At 46.9% G+C, this 18,949-nt stretch overlaps 1 protein-coding gene across 1 annotated transcript in view; it reads left to right on the forward strand.

Annotated features, from left to right (window-relative positions):
- Nucleotides 1-18,949, forward strand: part of PDE9A (phosphodiesterase 9A) — a 50,005-nt gene that overhangs the window by 15,304 nt on the left and 15,752 nt on the right. The window contains exons 4-8 of the mRNA XM_009474317.2: nt 206-249; nt 7,316-7,370; nt 8,205-8,275; nt 12,948-13,032; nt 17,044-17,125. Coding sequence (XP_009472592.2) covers nt 206-249; nt 7,316-7,370; nt 8,205-8,275; nt 12,948-13,032; nt 17,044-17,125 — 337 coding nt within the window. The remainder of the gene's footprint in view (nt 1-205; nt 250-7,315; nt 7,371-8,204; nt 8,276-12,947; nt 13,033-17,043; nt 17,126-18,949) is intronic.

Below are 18,949 nucleotides of genomic sequence, written 5' to 3' on the forward strand. Positions count from 1 at the left end.
GCATGCTGGCTTAGAACACTAAAGCCTGCTGGTTTTGAAGATTTTTGCTTGTTATTAAAGTAGGAGTAATCATCTGAAGAAAAAATACTGCTTTTAAGTGTTTAATGTAGAACATCTGTTCCCATCCCGCCCTGTTTGCTGTCAAATGTGAAATACAAACCGCTTTCTGAGTGTTGCTAACATCAATCCTCTCTGACCCTTCCAGGTCTCCATACAAAGTGATACCTGTTGCCACTGGGCAGCTCTCAGGTAAAATGACCCTTTTGAACTGAATTTACTAAAGCTGAATTTGCAAACATTTGCACATGGAAATTATGTGGCTATGATGCAAGAAAGAAAGATGATGGTGTCATGGTTGTAGCTACGGTGGAATAAGAAGTGTTTGATCACAGTGTTCCGGAGGAAAGCTAAAAAAAAAAAATCCCCAGATTTCAAAGTATTTGAGGGTGAGGTGGAATGGCTGGGGTCCAGGGGACTTTCACAATGCTTAGCTCTGGTCTGACTCAGCACCACTGGTGTCCTGGGGAAAGTCTCGCATGGAGCAGTGTTTTCTTTCAGGCAACACAGACACTGTTTGAAAGCCTGTCCAGCAGTGTTTTGTTAAACTTGTTCATCTCTCAGCAAAGCTCTTCTGGAAAGCTGAGCACAACATTTGAACCCCATGTTATTTCCAAATGGCTGAGGAGAGAGCATAATTTCTGTTGTGGGCATGGTAGCTCAAAGTGTAATAAATGTTTAAATACACCTGACAAGACTAAAGCAGGCCTGGATGAAAGAACACATCTGGAACACATTCCCCAGCGCACAGCGCTGTTGTACTCCACAGGCAGGACTGAAGCGGCACTTCTACCATTTCTCTTTGCCTGCCAGTGTCATGCTCAGGCCAGTAGCTCTCAGGCACTGGGGCAGAGCATTTGCTTGGGTCAATTCCTGTAGAACATCTGGCTCACGATCTCTCTCATCCATGCAACTGCAGTATCTCCTGTCACTCGCTCCGAGGCAGCCTGAGCAAGAGCCCTAACCTGTACGCTGTGGAGCTATAGGGAGAAGCTGGTTGCTGGGGCAGGGGCTGCAGGAGGGTAGGAGACATCACCTGGGGACACAGTTTGGAGCAGTAAAATGAGAAGACAGGAGAGACAAGAGGCAAGAGGTTAAGATTATCTTGGAAACGTAGGCTGCACAGAAAGAACAGGAGGGAGCCAGGAAGTCTGGGGCTGGAAAAAGTAGTGTGCAGGAATGGGCGAGGCTCTTGGATTAGGGGCAAGGCAGTTTTGCTGGTCCCACCTCTTCTTCTTGCTAATGCTAATTGCTCTTCTTCTTGCTGAAGCTCCTGTGTTACACAAGAAAACATAGTGTTTCACAGCACTGCCTTTTTTTAGATGGGGAGGCAGAGGGAACCAAAGCTGCTCTCTGAGGTACCCACGTCCACCGAGGCAGAAACATCTGTAGGAAAAGGACACAGCAAGGCAGCGCAGGAGGATGTGCAGGGGGGACAGAGAGGCAACAGCAGGGAGCTCGTGGATGCAGAGAGCAAAGACGAACAGAGAGCAAAAAGAATCTAGGAAACAGGGAAGAACTTTATCACAGTAAGGTTTGTTACAAGCCATAAACAGGTCCCACGTCAGTGATTGCCACTGTTGACAGAAGGAGGTAGTCAAAGCCGAGGGATGCACGTGACTGCTAAGGGAAAAGAAGCTGTCTCCTTACTGTAACAAACTCTGCTGGAACAGCATCACTCTTCTGGTCCAGGAGTACACTATTTGCATTATCAGATCAGAAAAGGTGAGGTCTTAACTGGAGCATGTGTCTCTGTGTACCAGATGGCGTGGGTAACCAAGAACCATTTGCCCCAAGATGGAGAAAGACCAGTGAACGGGGCTGGTGGGGCTGGAAAAGGGCAAGAAAAATTCTGGCAGTAGGTTGCCAAAGCGTAAGACAGAGTCTGCTATGGAAAAAGGAGGAAAGTTGAACTGAGTGTGACAGAACTAATGTTCCTTGGTATCTGTTTCTCTTTCACATGGGTTGTCATCAATCTTAAGCATTCCTGACATTTTGCTGAGAGTAGGAAGAATAAACAGAGTGGGAAATTGTTCCTCTTCATTAAAAGAAAAAAACCAGCTCTGTTCTAGTCTTCACTTCTTAAACAACTCTGCCTGCGTGATTCTGCTTCCCAAAGCAACTCATCCAAATACATGCCAAAAAAGGGGTCACCCCAATTTTCACAGCAGTGGGAGGTAATGAACCTCTTTTCAGCAGTATCCCAGGCAGCTGGAAAAGAGTGACGCACACTTCAGCGGAACAAAGACTGTAAAAGGTGGGACTGGAAAATACGATCCTTTGGGAGGAAAATATAAGCAGTGGCTTTTATCCAGCAGAGGAGATATCCACTGGAGTCCTGCTAAGAAACCATTCTTCATTTCCTGGCCATAGTCATGGGAGAGGGTTGGAATTAAAAAAAATTATTATTCCAGTGAGTGTCCGTTGGATGCAGCGGCGATCGCCGCATCACCGCGGGGTCAGCTGTCTGCAAGGCGAAGGCAGGGGCCCAGCTGGCCGGCTCTGAGCCTGTGGGGCTGCTGCATCACGTGCTGTCCCTCCTCTCGCGGCCCCGGACCAGGAGGCGCACGGCTGTCCGAGCAGAGCATCAAAACCCCAGTGCCAAACCTTTCCTTCTCTCTGGGGTGTTTAAACTCCCAAGCCTGCCGAATGGGCATCTTCTCTCTCCCAGCAGCAGAAAGGCTCTGGTCTGTGTCCTTGCAGTGGAATGGGCTCAAAACTCACAAACCGATGGCCGTGTTGTGGCTGTAATTAGTAGGGTTCAGGCACTCTGTAATATTGCTGGAGATGCCAATTAAATGAACAAATCCTACTAGCAGCACACTCTTGAGAAATAAAATGGAAGTCTGTTACATTTCTGATAGCATAGAGAAAGGAGCTATTGCGGAGCTTAAGTAAGCCTGATCCACTGCAGTCCTAAACAGGGGCTTTCCTACCACTCCAAAGTTAGGGTAGCAAAACACACAGGCAGCTAAATGAGCCCTTAAAGATCTCACCAAGGATGTGACCTGAAAGAGCGTGACATGTGTCAGGCTCAGCCCCAGCTCTCTCTGCACCTCTGTCTCCAGCTTGTTCTGGTGGGTCCTTCAACACAAGCATCCCCTCATCCCTGGGGAAACGGGCAAGGCAACCCAAAGAGAGCAGTGCCCGATCGGGATGGCAGCCAGCGCACGGGGAGAGCTCGCCACCTGCCACTCCTTGCTCAGCAGCCTCGGCATCGGGGAACCCCACCAGCGTCAGCGCTGCTTGGCCAGGCTGAGGCTGTAGGCAGCGTCTTCGCCTCCCACTTCACTTGCCGTTCAGTTATTTGCCTTTTCATCTAACGAACTATCTAGCACTTGCACAAAGGAAAACCCACGGTCTCTCCCCAGGCATATCGGCTTGCAGCGGGAGAGCTAGCTCAACCAAGACCTGTGTAGCTGCCTGCTAGAAGGCCCACGTCTGAATCGGTGCTAGCCCTGCCTTGCCTACTGCTGAGCCCACCGACAACATGTACAGCTGCACCAGAGGTCTCCAGGGACTGCTTTTTTCCCCTGAATGATTAAATACACAAGATCTTGTGCAGATTGCTGTTGGTAAAGTGACAGAAGCTTGTCACTGTGTCTAAATCTTATTCTGGGATCTCTCTCTTCTCCTTTTGGAAGCATATTCACGCTCACAGCTCAGGCAAGAGGGAAAAGGCAGAGACTGTGAAAGAACAAACCCCTCCTGCCTGCTGCTCCTTACACGCATCCCACATGGATGCATGCGTTGGGATGGGGGGGCAACTGCTCAACTGCTTCAGGATTACTCACATAAGCGGAGACTTCCATGCAGCAGCCCAAATTAACCTGAGCTGTCAAGCAAATTTGGTGCTCGATATGACGTGATTCATGGATGTGGGCTTGGATTTGAAGCACACCCCTTCCTGAGGCTTTTGTCCACCTGATGCTTTTTTTTTTTAAATTCCTCTGACTGCCCAGATCCAAACAAACCACAGAAAGGGAAATACAGACAGGAGCCCAAGCCAGAGGTACAGGCACACGTGAGAAAGAGACTATATGTGGCAAGAATTCGCCAGCCTGACACTAGCAGGGAAAGGCAGACGCCCGTGTCCTCACAGCCTTGCTTGGCCACATCAGAAAAGATGGGGGGAAACCAACCCACCCCCACAACCCCATGGACTCCCCGCTTGCACCTCATTGAGGCTGGCAGGATGGCGAGGGGAGCCGAGGAGGGTGGGAGGATGGAGGCGGCTCCCCAGCCATGATCTCGGCGTGTAGGACGGGAGAGGAAGAGTCACTGCCAAGCAGGGTGGTGTGAAGCAGAGCGTGCATGCCAGTGGGTTATAAGCCATCTGTGTCAGTGCACGCATAACCTGAGCTGCCCCAGTGTGTACCTAGTCCCCGTCTGGCAGGGAAGGTGCGTGCTCACTGCCAGCCCTCTGATTCGGCCACAGCAGGAGCCGCGGGAAAAAGTGCTGCTGCCATATTACCCCGCACCTGCTTTCTGCCCAGACCTGCTGGAGACGGGGCTGCCGGGAGGGAAGGCAAAATGGCTCCTTGCTCTGTGATACCCTGGCCAAGCTCCCTGCTGAACTCAGCAGGGGCCATCAGGCGAGGAGCTGAAGTCCCTCTGCCTGCAGCGAGCGTGGGAATGAGCCATGGGAAGCCTGGGGAGGCCTGAGCTGGCCTCTCCCCTGCCCAGCATTACGCTATTGCAGCATCTTCTGGAGGGGGGTTTTCTAATTTCCATTTGTCAGCTCTAAAACGCCCTGTGTATTGTATATATGTGCAAAAATCTGTCCTGCTGAACACCTGCATTTGCAAATGTTGCACATTCACGGTGCTGGCAGGCGGTGAGCTGAGAAGAGGGTTGCTGTTGGCTTTTGGGTTACTACAGGCAGGAGCTGGTGACCCTCGGCGAGGTGCACGGATTGCATCTGCCCATGCCACGTGCAGCAGCATTTCTTTTTCCCGGAGGGAATCGCAGAAAAACAAATAATGCGACTGAGGGAAAAGGTAGCTGCATGCACCTGGGGTATCAGCCCTGCCCAGAGGTATAAAAAAATAAAGAAGACAGAGGGTAATGAAGGGAGTAAAAGGACACCTAGCCTTCCTGTTTTACAAAGGAGTGGGCAAGCGAGACTAAATGATGTTGGCGTGATGTCTCATTTTCTTCAGAATCAGGGGTTAGCAGAGGTCTTCCCCTCGGAAAGGAAGAGGGCAAAGAAATGGATCTTTGTCTCTTTAAGATGAGATGAACTGCCACTCTTAGTCATATATCTTTACTGCACCCTAGGGTTATAAAAACATACATCTTCATTTTGAAAGTCTTTTATTACATCCATAAACATCAGATTGCAGCTGACTGTTCCCTGGATGAGAATGTCCTAGTACTCCAAGTGAGTTTTGACAGGGGGAGGGAGTGAAAGTAAGATTTTTTTTTTTTTTTACTGGGACTGTGTTTATAGGGAACTTGTCAGTCTCTGGCATGCTACAGCCACTGTCAGAGCTGAGCGGCACCGAAGTGAGAGGACACAGGTTTCTCTGCTTGTTCTCACTGTTGGACTCGGGTACCATCCCAGGTGCTGCATACGGTAAGCTTTCCTCCTGTCTTAAATAGGACACAGCATTTGCTTTGTTTCAGTGCTTGGGTTTTCAAATGGGTTTTGTGAGAAAACTGAAAAATGGGTCTCTGTGAAAAGAACTAATCTCTTCATTTGCTCTGCTAGCCACTCCGTTGGGAGTCGGATCGCAGCAAAAAAAAATAAAAGAGGGAATTAGATGTGAGACTTTCAGAGCACAGAATGCTTGCTCCAGTTTAGAGACACGGGGTAACAGCCAAATTGTTTTGACCAGAAAAGTGAATGCTCTTTACAAGTATTTCTGACATCTCTAATACCCGAGGAATTGCAAATCTTTTCAACAGGTGCAAGAGCTATTATTTAGAAATACGTTGTGAATGCTGGGTTGTATTACTGTCTGATGTGTTTTGCCTGGGTGATTCCACCCGTGAGGCATTGTGCTCCCTCAGGCAAGTGCAAGAAGTAGCTTCAGAAATGTCATTGGGGTATTTCTATGCAGGGTATAAATGGGTGTTCTGTAATCTGCAGCATGTATATGAGAGGATGCAACATTTCCGCTCCTTAAGCATGAGAAACCAAGAGTACATCCAAATTGCAGGCATGAGAACGACTGCAGCACAGTGCAGTTTAAATTAGCTGGTGGGCGAAAGTGGGAGCAATCGCAAGACAGCAGCTCGCAGCTCACAGCTCAGCAAAGGTGATTTATGCTTCCCCTGTCTGTGTGAATACAGTGTGGAAAGACTGAAAGATGGGAAAACATTGCTATCGTGCTTTTTCCTTCCTGAAGTGTAAAGTCCCTTGAAATCTAGGGTCTTGTTTTAAGGACTCGTTTGCTTTTCTCTGTGTTAGTGATTGCAATCCTGTGATAGTCTCGGGAAGGGGTTGGGGTTTCACCAGGCTGACTTTCCTGAGCCGGCTGAAGCACCTGAGCGCTGGAGTTGGCAGCGGGAGGTGGGGAGCTACCAGCGCCAGTGCTCCCAGTGTAGCCTCTGCCACAGCAGCTCAGGCAGCGATGGGATCCCTGCGGGATCCCCGTGGCAGCTCTGTCCAAGTTATGTTCCCAAGGGAAAAGGGGTTGGAAAACTTGTGCCCTGCTGTGTCCATCCCACAGGAATGGCAGACCTCATTCTGCAAGGACAGTCACTTTGGCATCTCATGTTTACCTGAAGGTTATGCACAGCAGTACAATCCTTGTGAATTTGCACCAAAAAATTGGTCTCCAGGATAATGCCCCAGTGTAAATCTGAAAGGCAAGCTGGGTTTTCTTGTCTACATAAGCTGTTGCGTTGTTTGTGGGCACTCTGGCACAGTGTGCTGATGGTGTAGAGGCAGTCTTTGTAAGCCAGACCTTTCAAAAGCGGATGGCAATTCTGGGTGTCGCACTCAAGAAATGCGAAAGGAATCTCCTTTCCAGAGAGTGCTGCCATAAAACAAGCCACCTCTCAGAGACCCAGCACCACCCAAAATCCTCTGAGAAACCTTGACTGTAATCTGCAGGCAGAGGAAGGCAGGTGAGACGAGCAGTCATTCCCAAACGCTGTCACTCTTCAAAGGACCAGAAGGACTTTTTGGCTAAATGCCTCATCATCAGAGCTGGAAGTATGGGGATGCCACTCTGCGGGGGCGGGGGGGGTTGAGGGTGTCTTCTTTCCTCTGTCATTTTCTGTTATGTCTCCCCCCTATTTTTTTCAGAGAAAGAAGAATTGTTCCAGAATTTATTGGGACAGATTGCCGAGCAGTTCTCAAGGTAAGAAGCTGAACATCATTATTAATTTAAAATGCTATTTCTTTTATCAGCCTGAAGTGAAATTTCCACAAGAGGCAGAGAGGCATTTAAGATCTCTTTCAAATCCCACTCTTCCTGCCAAATTTAGGCCTGGTACACACCTGATTTCCTCCTGACAGCAATACGGTATCTTAAACCAAAAGTGATTTTGGCAATTATCTTTGATCTAAAAAAGGAGATCAAGTATTGAATATAAATGTCCTTATTATGCTCCTGCCCTCTTAGGAAGCAAAAGAAATGCTTCTTTGCTGAACAGTCAAATAATCTGATTTGTGTCATTTTTCCCTTTATCACCCAAACATGTCTCTCCTCCAACAGGATTTCTGAACATCTGTACAGCAGTCTAATTTATTCCAGCTGTTTTCAATAAGACAGATCAATCCCACCACAGCTCAGCAAATCACCAGCATAACTCAAAAGGAGGAGGGCTTCAGAGTGTGCAAACACCAAGATGCTGCTGTTAGGCGAAGCATTATCAATTTAACTTTGCTTCCCTAGGGGGTACAATAACAAGTCACTGCGGAGAGAGGGGGTGATGAAGTGTTGCAGAGCCACAGTACATTCCCAGAGCCATAGCAAAATCATATGTTGCTAATTTTTCTGAAAATTAAACTCAGGTGTATTTTCTGCCCAAATCTTAGCACTTCGATGGAAAATTTTCTTTTCCTTATGGCAACTGCCATTGGACTGATCAGTCCTCTGAAAAAGGTAGACATTTCTAGCAAAAGTCCTTTGCACCTAGGGTAGGTACGGCACTAAATGTATAACATTAATACATGAGGGTTTTCTTTTCAGGGTTTTTAAAATCAGTGAGCTGAAAACGGAAGTAGCTAATCACTTGGCAATGCTGGAGAAAAAGGTTGAATGTGAGTGTCCCTTTATTCGTATCGCAGTGGGAACCGATGCCTCAGAAGCCCTCCACCTCCCTGCCCCTGTTGTACCCCCACTGCGTCCCCCTCCTCACAGCCCCCCTGCTTTCTCCAGTCGCTCATAGTTTGGGCAGCCTTGAGCCCCAAAGGCCGCAGGCCAGTCCGGGGTGAGACGCGGGGAAGGCGGGAGCCCGCGGTGGCACCGGCTGGCCGGGCGAGGCCGGGGAGGGACGCCTGGCTTCGCAGGCATCTGGAGCGCCCCGGTGGGCTCCCCTTTGAGGGGCTGCCGAGCCCCCTGACGAGCTTTGGGCCCTGGGCCACGTCCTCCTGCGACCATGTCCCCACGGCAGAGGGTCTCCACCACCCACCTCCCCGTCCCCCACCTCCAAGCCCCCTGACCTGCCCTCCCACGTCCCCTCGTGCCCCGTCCCCGTCCCCCCGTCACCTTCCCTGCACACAGCAGTGCCCCCCATGCCTCTGCACGGGCACTCCCTGCAAAACACCCCCCCCACAACGCACCTGAGCTCGCTGCTGTATTTTGTAATTAATTAAAGGAGAGTACCGCAGCTGCCTTCCTTCTACTTTAAGTCGGATATTTGCACAGATCAAACGTGTTGTCTTGCAGAGAGAATTTCTCCTGTCAGAAATGCATTTACTGTGTATTAAGCAGTCGGGTCGCTCCTCACTGCTGACCGAGGCCCAGCGCCAGCACTAGCACCTGACTACATTTCTGCTAAGTGTCATGTCGCGCACCTCCCTCTGCCGGGAAAGGGCCCAAAATGGGGCGAGGTCTTTCCCCGCAGCATGTTTGTGCACTACACCTGCAGCACAGATACAGCGCGAACACCGTAGCGCCCATAAACAGGCGGCGTAGCATGTGCTGAAATACAGCCAGAGGGTACTGCCTGTCTCGCGAGGCAGTAATTTCTGGGCTGCAAACATGGGGGTTCACCCCTTGCTGGCCATATTGCCTGGCAGACTACCAGGCAGCATCAATTTCCTCGCTTGTTCAGTGTGGTAACAGTAACACAACTGCATTTAGTTACTCTGCAATAGCCAAGTTAACTTCATCTGGTCAAAGAGCTCCTTTTCTGGTTTCTTGGCTTTTGTATTTTTTCCCCCATGCAGCATCTGACTTGCTGTTTTTCAGTACATTATGTAGAACACAGACCCCAGAAAGGCAGAGAAGGAGTATGTGCTGTCGCACAGCACCATTTTGACACCAAAGGCTGATACGCAGCATTTAAGCCAGGAGCGGGCAGAGTCTTCCCCAGCATCACAGCTGCAGCAAGCACTTTCTCATTAGAGCTGACTGGAAAAAAAAAGTTTCTGGTTCATGGAAGAAGTTGTTTTCTTGACATTTCCCCTGACCAGAAGCTACCTTGACCCTGCAGCTGCTCAGTGAGACTGATGCCTTTGTCAGCAGGGAGAGGAAAAAATGTCCTTATTCAAAGAGCAGCTGCAGGGGAACCTCTCCCAGAGGCGACCCCAGCTGCAGGCTCCTGGTGGGGTGGGAGTCCTCTGGTGACGTTCATGGAGGGGTGCACCCTGCGGCGTGCCTACCCCCGGCACAGACCTCCGCGAGACGCCCGAGTAGCAATCCCTCCCAGTCTGCTTGGCTACAGTTCACCCGAGGCTCCACTGATTTATTCTTTTGTCCAAAAGAAAAAAAAGAAAGGGGAAAAAAAAGGAAAAATTAGCTCAGTCGCTCTGCATTTTCTGTGAAACTTCTGACCAACTCCAGTCCTCAGGGCTAAGCGGCACGGACTAGAGCAAATAAGGCAAGCATTCCTGTGGGTCTGCCTATCCCCTTGGTAGCCCAGGCGAGCAACTACCCCAGCCAGCTAGGGGCTGCTTTCAGCCACTGGCTCTCCCCGATGGCCCCCTAGGACTCCCGGCTGCACCCTGCACACATGCTGCCTTTCCGCACGGGCAGCCCGCGGCAGTGGAGGGAGATAACAAAGATTTCCACGCCGCTGCCGGCAGGGAAGAGTTGTGCATTTGCATTCTCTGGCACTTTATTGCCGGTTTAGGGAAGGCAGCATACCCAGAGCTGCCGTGCCGTGCAGGTGAACTGAATTCACTGGTCCCCAGATGAGGCTTCTTTCTGTAAGTGGGTCTTGCTGATGATGGAAATAGCAGCAGACATAGCAATCTGCTGCCATTCTGCCTGAGCGCTCGCGATCCCATCTCCAGCAGCCTCAGCCTGTGGGAAGGAGCTCCCCGGGTTGCCTGTCTACAAGTGCACCCATCTGCTTGAAATTGGACTTCCAGAATTTGCAACAGAGCCAAATCCACATCATTTTGAAATAATCCCAGGCTTTCGTGTTTAAAAAACAAAACTGTGAGGGGATGGGAGCATCCAACCTCCCTACTCGAGCTGGGCTCCCAGAGGTTGCTTTAAGAGCCATGTTTCAGTGCTGGATTCAGCCCAAGGATTTCTTCAGACAGCACAGGGTCTTTATAGAAGGTATTTCTTGCTGCAGACTAATATAATGGGCCCCTAATCAGTGCACATGACAAGGCCATTTACCATTTGTGAGCCAAATGTGAAAAGAATTGTGCTTTTGTTTTGCTTTTTCTCCTACCTCCTTCGGAGATCCCTTTTCCACCACTTTCACATGTGATCTCCAGGATTTCTTCCCCAGAGGGGATGTGTGTGTGGGCATAAGTGCTCATGACAGCGCTACATCTGCACCTCACATAAAATGTTCTCAGCATCCTTCGCGCTACTATCTAGAGACCACGTCACAGAGATGTGTTTTCAAGGAGCCAAATCTTTTAACTGATTTTTAAATCCCATCTAAAGCTTGTGACTTCCCCTTGGAAAATGCATCCACGCAGGGCAAGCGCTGGGCATGCTTTGTCCTGGGGCTTGACTTACTCTGCTCCAGTGTTCGCGCAGCGGCCCACACATGAATAAGGGAGCTGGCAAAAACCCTTTACAATCTGTAAGCGTCTCACATCTACCTTAAGAAAATAATTATGTAAATTCTCTGCTCCCCTGGAGAGGTTTTGGAAGAAAACTAAAGAGACGCAATACGAAAAAATGCTCAGGGCTGCCATTTTGCACCGTAACTCCTCTTCTCTCTGCAGTTGCCTGCCCCACTACCCTGCTGGTCTGATAACTCCGCTTTGCTCCTACTGCTTCAAATAGGCACTGGCCACCATTTAGACAGCTTGGCAAATGGGCTACCCATGAACTTCTCCTAAATGAATGCACCAAGGTGGTACATAGCAGCGCAGGGCCTGCAGCTCAGCTGCAGCTGATCATCGGCAGTTGAACTGAGTACCCAAAAAAATGCAGCCAGGTATCCAGAATGAAGATATCGAATAAGCAGGACAGCATCTTGCCTGTATCATCCCATTGTGATCACCCAAAGAAACTGATTGTAACAATGCTAGACAAAAAACCATTGATCTGGAAATGGGATTTTTAAGTGGAGGGTATCCCTGTAATCAAGCATAAATCAAAACCCTTTCCCTTTCCTCTCCTAATATGTGGCATTTTGGACTTGGTTCATACAGCTCTCTGTTTTTCCCCTTTCCCAGTTCCAACGGCAATCTTTGTTCTTACTAGCATAAAGAAAACAAAACTGAGGTCTCTGCTTATCTATGGAGTTGTGCCCTTCCAAGGCAGTTTTTTATCACTTACACGCTACCCTCCAGATAAGTGTGATCTTGACTATTATTTTCTAAGAAAGTGACCGAATACTGATTGTATGAATTGCACATTCCCCTGAGTTCCCCGAACCACAGCTTGTCCATGCAAACAATGAGTTCAGTAAACAAATGAGCTGTGAAGTGATTGCACATGAATGACATGTACTTAATAAATGGTGCTGCGTTATGTCCTTGAGCACGCTGATAGCTCAACAAGAGGGAAAGAAAAGGGAGACTATTTTCATTCTCGCACCGCGTTAGGTTCTCACGGCTACATAGAATGAAGTGCATTGCTGCATAAACAGGCAATCAAACTTTTTGCCTTGTGGCTCTCATAATTACATACAGAAGGGGAATATAGGTTTTTTTGTGCCACATGCAGAAATAACCTTTGATTACAAAATTGATTGGCAAAAAGTGACAGATCTTCAATACCTAAAAAAAACCCAAACAACTCAATCGTTAGAGCAAAACTTTTCAACATTTCTCTCTCTCTCCTGCATTCTCACTTTGGTTTCTCTGTATCTAGCAATGCCTCTCAGAGCTCCTTAACGCTCTGCGTGAACTTTCAAATTAAAATCTTTTATCCTAATGGGAATTCTGATCCTACCAGGACATGTTTGCCTAGCTGCGCTTATCATCCCATCACAGGAGGGTATTTTTTGCTCAGGATTTCCTTTGATTCGTGTTCTACAGCAGAGCAGTGAAGGCACCAGAACAGCTGACTGCTGCTAACAATCGTGGAAAAGCTGAGACGTTATAGCCGTTTTGTGAATTAAAATACTGTGGCTATTATCTAAAATTGGCAGCAGAGAATTCCTACGGGTTTTGAAGATATATCGCTTTGGCAGCACCTGCCTATGTGAGAACCGGGGCAGACTGTAAGCGCTTGCTGGCTCACTGGATAACCCCACTGTTAAAGCCCTTTGAAATTTTGCACAATTGGGAAACGAGATCCTTCGACTTTCTCCATGGTAACACCCCTGTTGTTTTCTTTTGTTGACAGTGGAAGGCCTGAAAGTAGTGGAGATTGAGAAATGCAAGAGCGACATTAAAAAGATGAGGGAGGAAATGGCAGCAAGAAGCAGCAGGTAAGTTCTGCTTTGGACCTAACCAAAGAAATAAGCATCTGGTTTCAAACCCTAATGCAACGTTTCCGCAGAACTGAGTTACCTTCTGGGCTTAGAAGTAGAGGAGCAAGGAAACCGATAACCATTAAGTGGCTTTAATTTAACATTTGAAGATCTATAGCCACTCATCTGTTAAAATAGCTCAGGCTGCGGGAATAGAGAAAAAGGTCTTGCAATGCAGAGTTATTTTTCACCATACAGAATGGGAATTCTTCATCCAGATTTACTAGGAGAGAGGGAGAGGGAAAAGAACTTCTGTAAAGTGCGGTGTTTGGTAGGGAACCAGCTAACACTCGAATCAGCTCCAATATATTCTGGGAAAATGTCAAATAAATATGTAGGAGCTCTTCTAATTATGATCTCACGCTATTATAAAACACCCATTTCAATTTCAACAAGAAATTGGGAATTTACTTTCTAATTCAAGGGCTCACTGTGATTGTGAAGTTTGGTTTCACTGTAATTACAAGTACAGCAGAAAATTGCATTTTGTACGGTACGCAGTCTCAGCTGGAAAGTTTGCCCCCTGTGTCACTGAAATACCCCATTAGGACAAACAAATCATCACTGTGAGATTATGAGCACTTCTGGGAAGGTTGCTGAAAAGGGATATACTGTGTTGCTCAAAGTGTGGGTGAAGGGGATTTTTCTCAGCAAATGTAACAATACTATCTTGACAGCCTCTCTCTTTTTCTTCATTTGAGGTTAAATTCTCTGACCCTTAATCAAAGCTATTTCCTATTGAAGGCAATGGGGGATTTGCTAAAAAAATTAGGCTTTATAGTCACTCGCTTTCATAAATTTTGCTATCCAGATATGTCAGGAGGCACAGTGTTAATACATTCCTATTAAGTCTAAGGCCAAATTCACCTGTCATACTAGCATAAATGCAGAGTAACATTATTAACTTCAGATCTGCTCCAGATTTATACCAGTAGGATGAATTGCAGTTTGCCCTGGGGCTTGCATCATTTCTTGTTCAGGTGTGAGGAATTCTCATTAGAAAAATCAGAGCTCAGATTGGCAGCACACGCAAAAACACATATGCTGATTTGCGCCAGGTGTGACGTGAATAACGTGTGTGCCCGTGCATGTGTCTTTACTTTTCCTCGACTGTTGTGGGGAGCTGGGAGAGCTGCATTTATGAGTGCAGTGACGCATAGGCAGATAGAGAATTAAAACCAAAAAAAGAAGTTATGGCAACTTCAAGTTCACCCCGTTGCCGTCACACACATCAGGAAGTACGAGACTGTCCCAGCAGCAGCCGTGACTCATTCCCATCCCAGACCTTGTCAACTTACAATCTATATTTTGTCGTATAAACAGCAATCTGTTAACAAGAAAAACAGGAATGGGGCGTGCTGCATCTGCCCAGTGCAGCCAGCTCCAGCTGAGGTGGAGTCTTTGCCGAAGGCTTCAGGTGGGATATTACGGCCACCAAAAGCCAGAGACCAGCATGGAGTGTGATGCTGGAAAGCTGTGGCAAAAATGGGTTCGGTGCTCGGCAGCAGGTAGTGCTGGGCACAGACACCCAAGCTAGCTTGCTCTGAGCTTGCACTGCATAGCTGCTTTAGCTGAAGCAGGAGCCTAACTCAGTGTGCTCGACATCACTTTGTGCTGTATCGATGTGACAGCTACCTGTCACAGTTCTTCTTGGTTGCCTTGAGCTGGGTCTTCCTCCTGGCTGCACAAAAGCTCCTCCTTGCACAAAATTCTGTCCATGATTATCTGTACCCTAAGGGTTTGGGTCTCAAAGCAGCAGCTAGATGTGGCTGGGTTCAGCGTATAACCAGCGTATAACTCTTTTTGCTATAAGTGAGGAGACGATGCTCCTTGGTGGCTGGCCATTAAGAGGGACCCCATCAGGAGCTGCTGAGGAATGAGCTGGGCTTCCCTATTCCTGAGCAACCACGGCTCTGCAGGAGCCGTGCCACTAGCCCACGGCAACCCCAGCCTGGGGGTGCTTCACTCCAGAGAGGGTGAGCAAGCTCTCTCCCATTGGCATGAGATAAGTGCATGCTGGGGATGGGGACAGAGGCACCCCAGGGCAAATGGAAATGGGTTTGCTCCTGTTTAGACTTGTCATCCCTTGCGCAATGTCATTTGCTAGATAATGCATTACAGTTGCAATTACAGCTCACATCTAAATTTAATTATATAAGTATGTGTGAGTGTGTATATTCCTTCAATAATATCACAGTGTACACAGCTGTATTCTTGTATGTTTACATATTCTTACTTTTGCTGTTACATTACCAAATGACAGAGTAAGGATGAACAGCTAAGTTTGTAACAGTAATCACGCACAGTGAATTTTGCGTCTCTCCCCATCAGAAGAGCAAAGCAGCCCCACTCGCATCCCCTCAAATTGCTTTTTTTGCTAGTCTGCTTTTTGTGTTCACCACTGGCAGATGCTAATAACATTATAGTGTCATTTAAAATCATGATCATTTGCAGACACAGTTTTACATTTGCAAAGGTCTGATGCATCCTGGCTCCAGCGCGTTCCCCAGTGTGGTAGGATGAAGGCTTCGATGTCTTACTACAGCTGGGAATTACAGATAGTTGGCTGACCCTCAGCTAACCCTGGCAGCCGGTTCCAATTAGGGCAAGGAATGCCCCAATCTCACTATTTTTATCCTACTAATACCCCTCACAGTGGGTTTTTTTTTTTTTAGCTGTTTTTGAGCTGTTTTGAGGAAACAGCTTTAGAAACAATTACGACAGCTTGTCACCAGCTGAGAATCCCCTTAAGCAGGGTGGGAAAAGGCAGATGGTTGAAGCCAGCTGACCACCATGAACCATAAGATGACATAACTTTCTCAGGATTCAGACACCACCATCAGAAATGATAGCAGACATCAATGTTAAGAGGAGAAAATAAAAAAGACCAGGACCGATTCCCAACAGAAAAGAGAAGCACTAAAAAGAGACACAGTACAGAATATGTGAAATAATTTTAAAAGGGACAAATGAAGTTAATGGAATACTTTGGTTGGCTTCTTTGAGGGGTTTCTTTTAGCTTCATTTGGCAGGAGGCTTTAAAAATGAGAAAGGATAATCCAAATGTTAGGACTACAGGGATAAATGCAAAATGCAAGCAAATCAACATCACTTGAGAGTTATTAAACTCCATGTGACCAGCTACCTGGGAAACACGTATTGAATTAAAGTATCACGATTGCCATGGGTGATACCACTGAGCTCTTAGTTTTATTGTGCCCCCTGTGGCTGTAAGGCAAGAAACCGCTCTTGCACTGCAATGCAGCAACCTGGATGTTCTGCAGAGGCTGTAAGGCTGATGTGCACCTCCTGCCATCATAGTCCTCTGCTCAGGTGGGATAGCATCAGCTTGGCTCTTGCACATGCAGAGGAAGAAAGAGTAGATAGCTGCCAGTGGGTGCTGGTGTTAATAACTAGGCAAGGGTTAATTACCTGCAATTACTGGCAGCAGCTCCCTTCCTCTAGGACCGGGGAGCCAAGCAGACTGTGTCTGCTGAGCCTGTGTCTCACTGCTGTTGTTCCACCTGAAGGTCAGCAGGCAAGATGGTCATGCCATCCAAATGAATGGTCTCACCCGAGCTTTTACCGAGGCCTGGGGCTGGGTTGCACTAAGCCATGGGCTCAGTGGGTGCCTACCCTAAACAACTATGCCTGCCACAGACAGCAAGCTGCTCTCTGAATGGAAAGTTACTTGGTTTAAATAGAAGTGATTGGGTATCCATGGATACTTTTCTGAAGACAGACACTCTTTGCTTGAATTCAAATAGATGGAGAATGGGCGACAGGGGTGTTGCACAAGGGGAGAAAATCCTAAAGAGGATCACACTTTTAAAGCATTAGAAAGGGAGAGGTTGGGCAGTGGGATAATTCTCCCAGTGATACCTACTGAGAGAAGAGAGGACTTCTGGCATTTTTCAAGGCACTGCGGTTCTGTTGCCACAACATTAAGCACTGAATATTTCATTTCAGGATTAACTGTCCCTGCAAGTACAGCTTTTTGGATGAAAACAAGAGGCCGACTCCCCGGCGGGATGTACCATCCTACCCAAAGGTACCACGCAATGTTTGCCCTTCCCAGAATCCTACCACATGTTTCCATCCTGACAAGTGTTGGTTTACAATGCATGATTCCCTAGCCATCTACCTCCTGGTTATTCTAAACCCAGAGCCTGATCCAAAATCCCTGAAAGCCAATGGAAAAACCTGTCATTGCCTGCAGTGACTTAAAGTTGGATCCTCAGTAGTCTTTAATACTTGAAAGCTCGTTAGTGTTTGAAATGTTAATGAACATTTTGCATTCGTCAACATTTAGTGCTCTTTTGTCTAGTTATATTTGTTTATTCTCCATGCTCGTAGCAAACAATCAAAAATAGCCTATAATGTTGTACTGTAATTGAAAATAGTGCCGCTGCCTGTTTTCTCCTAATGGATTATTTTTTAATTTAAAAAGTAATTTATGGAGATGCTTCACCTAGGGAAACAAAGAGAAAATGCGACATTGGATTCTCTCCAGAATGATTCATTGTCCCTGTGAAAATGAGTTAGTGTATTTGCTAGAGAAAACAGTAATGCTTGAAGAAAAATGTCTACTGGGCAAGTACAAGTACAAATCCACAGTGATGAATGAGGCTGAAACCATGAAGCACACAGGATCTTTGGTCCTAGCACCGACAGTCTTTGCCGACAGGAATTATTCAAAGCTACCAGGTTATACCTGCTCAGAGCCCAGCTCACACACATGCAAATCGTAGTTTAACAGTGAGCATTTGCCTGCACACATCAAAGCTGGCTGAACCACTCTCAAATTCACTTGGTCCGGTGTGATGCGGGTGTATGATATGGACACGCATCCTGATATATTTGTCTTCAGGGCCTTACAGAACAACAAATTATAAGTTCTGCTGTTTATTCTGCTCTGCCTAGAAAAAGTGACCTCTAGGTCTCTGAAGCAGACATCATGAGACTTACATTTCTTTTAATTAATTTTTGCCCAAGAGGCTTGTGCTCCTGATGCTAATACATGTTTTCACAAAACATATCAGTTCTAAAAATTATTTTTTTCCCTTGGTAAGTATCTATGTCACATCAACCTTCGATCTACTGCTGTGATATTAGGATCTTGGATTAATAACAAGTGCAATGAAGAGTTGTACTGCTTGACTGCAGAGTAAACTGGTAGTCTGTGTTGTCCCTAGACCAAAGCTCATAGAAGTTTTGGTTTCAGGAGTTTGGGTTCTGTTTGACAGATTTGCAAAATTTGTTATCAGTTGTCAAGTGCTGGATTTGTCCAATATCAGGGAGGCCAGGAAGTGATGAGTACACTGAAAGAAGATGTCATTACAACACGGTTATCAAATAACAAATCTGTACTGCTAATTCACAGATTTCTTGCAGAATGTCATATTAAATGTACATTATATAGGCAAATGCAAAAATCGTTGCCTTCTCAAGAAGCAAAATTAATCTTCAGTGTTATTCTTCTTTGGATTAAGTGTCAACAATTTGATGGCACATACAATTTCATTCACCTGCTTAGTACACTAAGCCCAAACTAATTAGAGACAGCCATGGTAAATGGGCCAATTAAAGCTACAAGGTTTTTGTGTCCCAGAAAGACTCTGATCAATAGAGTCTCGAAAATATGATTCGGTAGAGTCCAGGTCTCTCCTGGTCTTTTAACCCTCCCCATTCCTTTTTTTTCATTTTGTATAAAAATCATAACTGGCCAATGAGCTTGATTTTGTTTTAAGCCTCCAAGCACAACGACAAAACATCACTTGAATCTTGCAGGCTGAAAACCAATTTGAAAATGTGGGCATTCTTGAAAAAATACTCAAAATTAGAGTATAAATCATCTGAAAGTAAATATATCATA

This window comes from Nipponia nippon, unplaced genomic scaffold, assembly GCF_047370975.1.
Source record: "Nipponia nippon isolate SJK-2023a ecotype South Korea unplaced genomic scaffold, ASM4737097v1 scaffold_2, whole genome shotgun sequence".
Lineage (NCBI taxonomy): Eukaryota > Metazoa > Chordata > Aves > Pelecaniformes > Threskiornithidae > Nipponia > Nipponia nippon.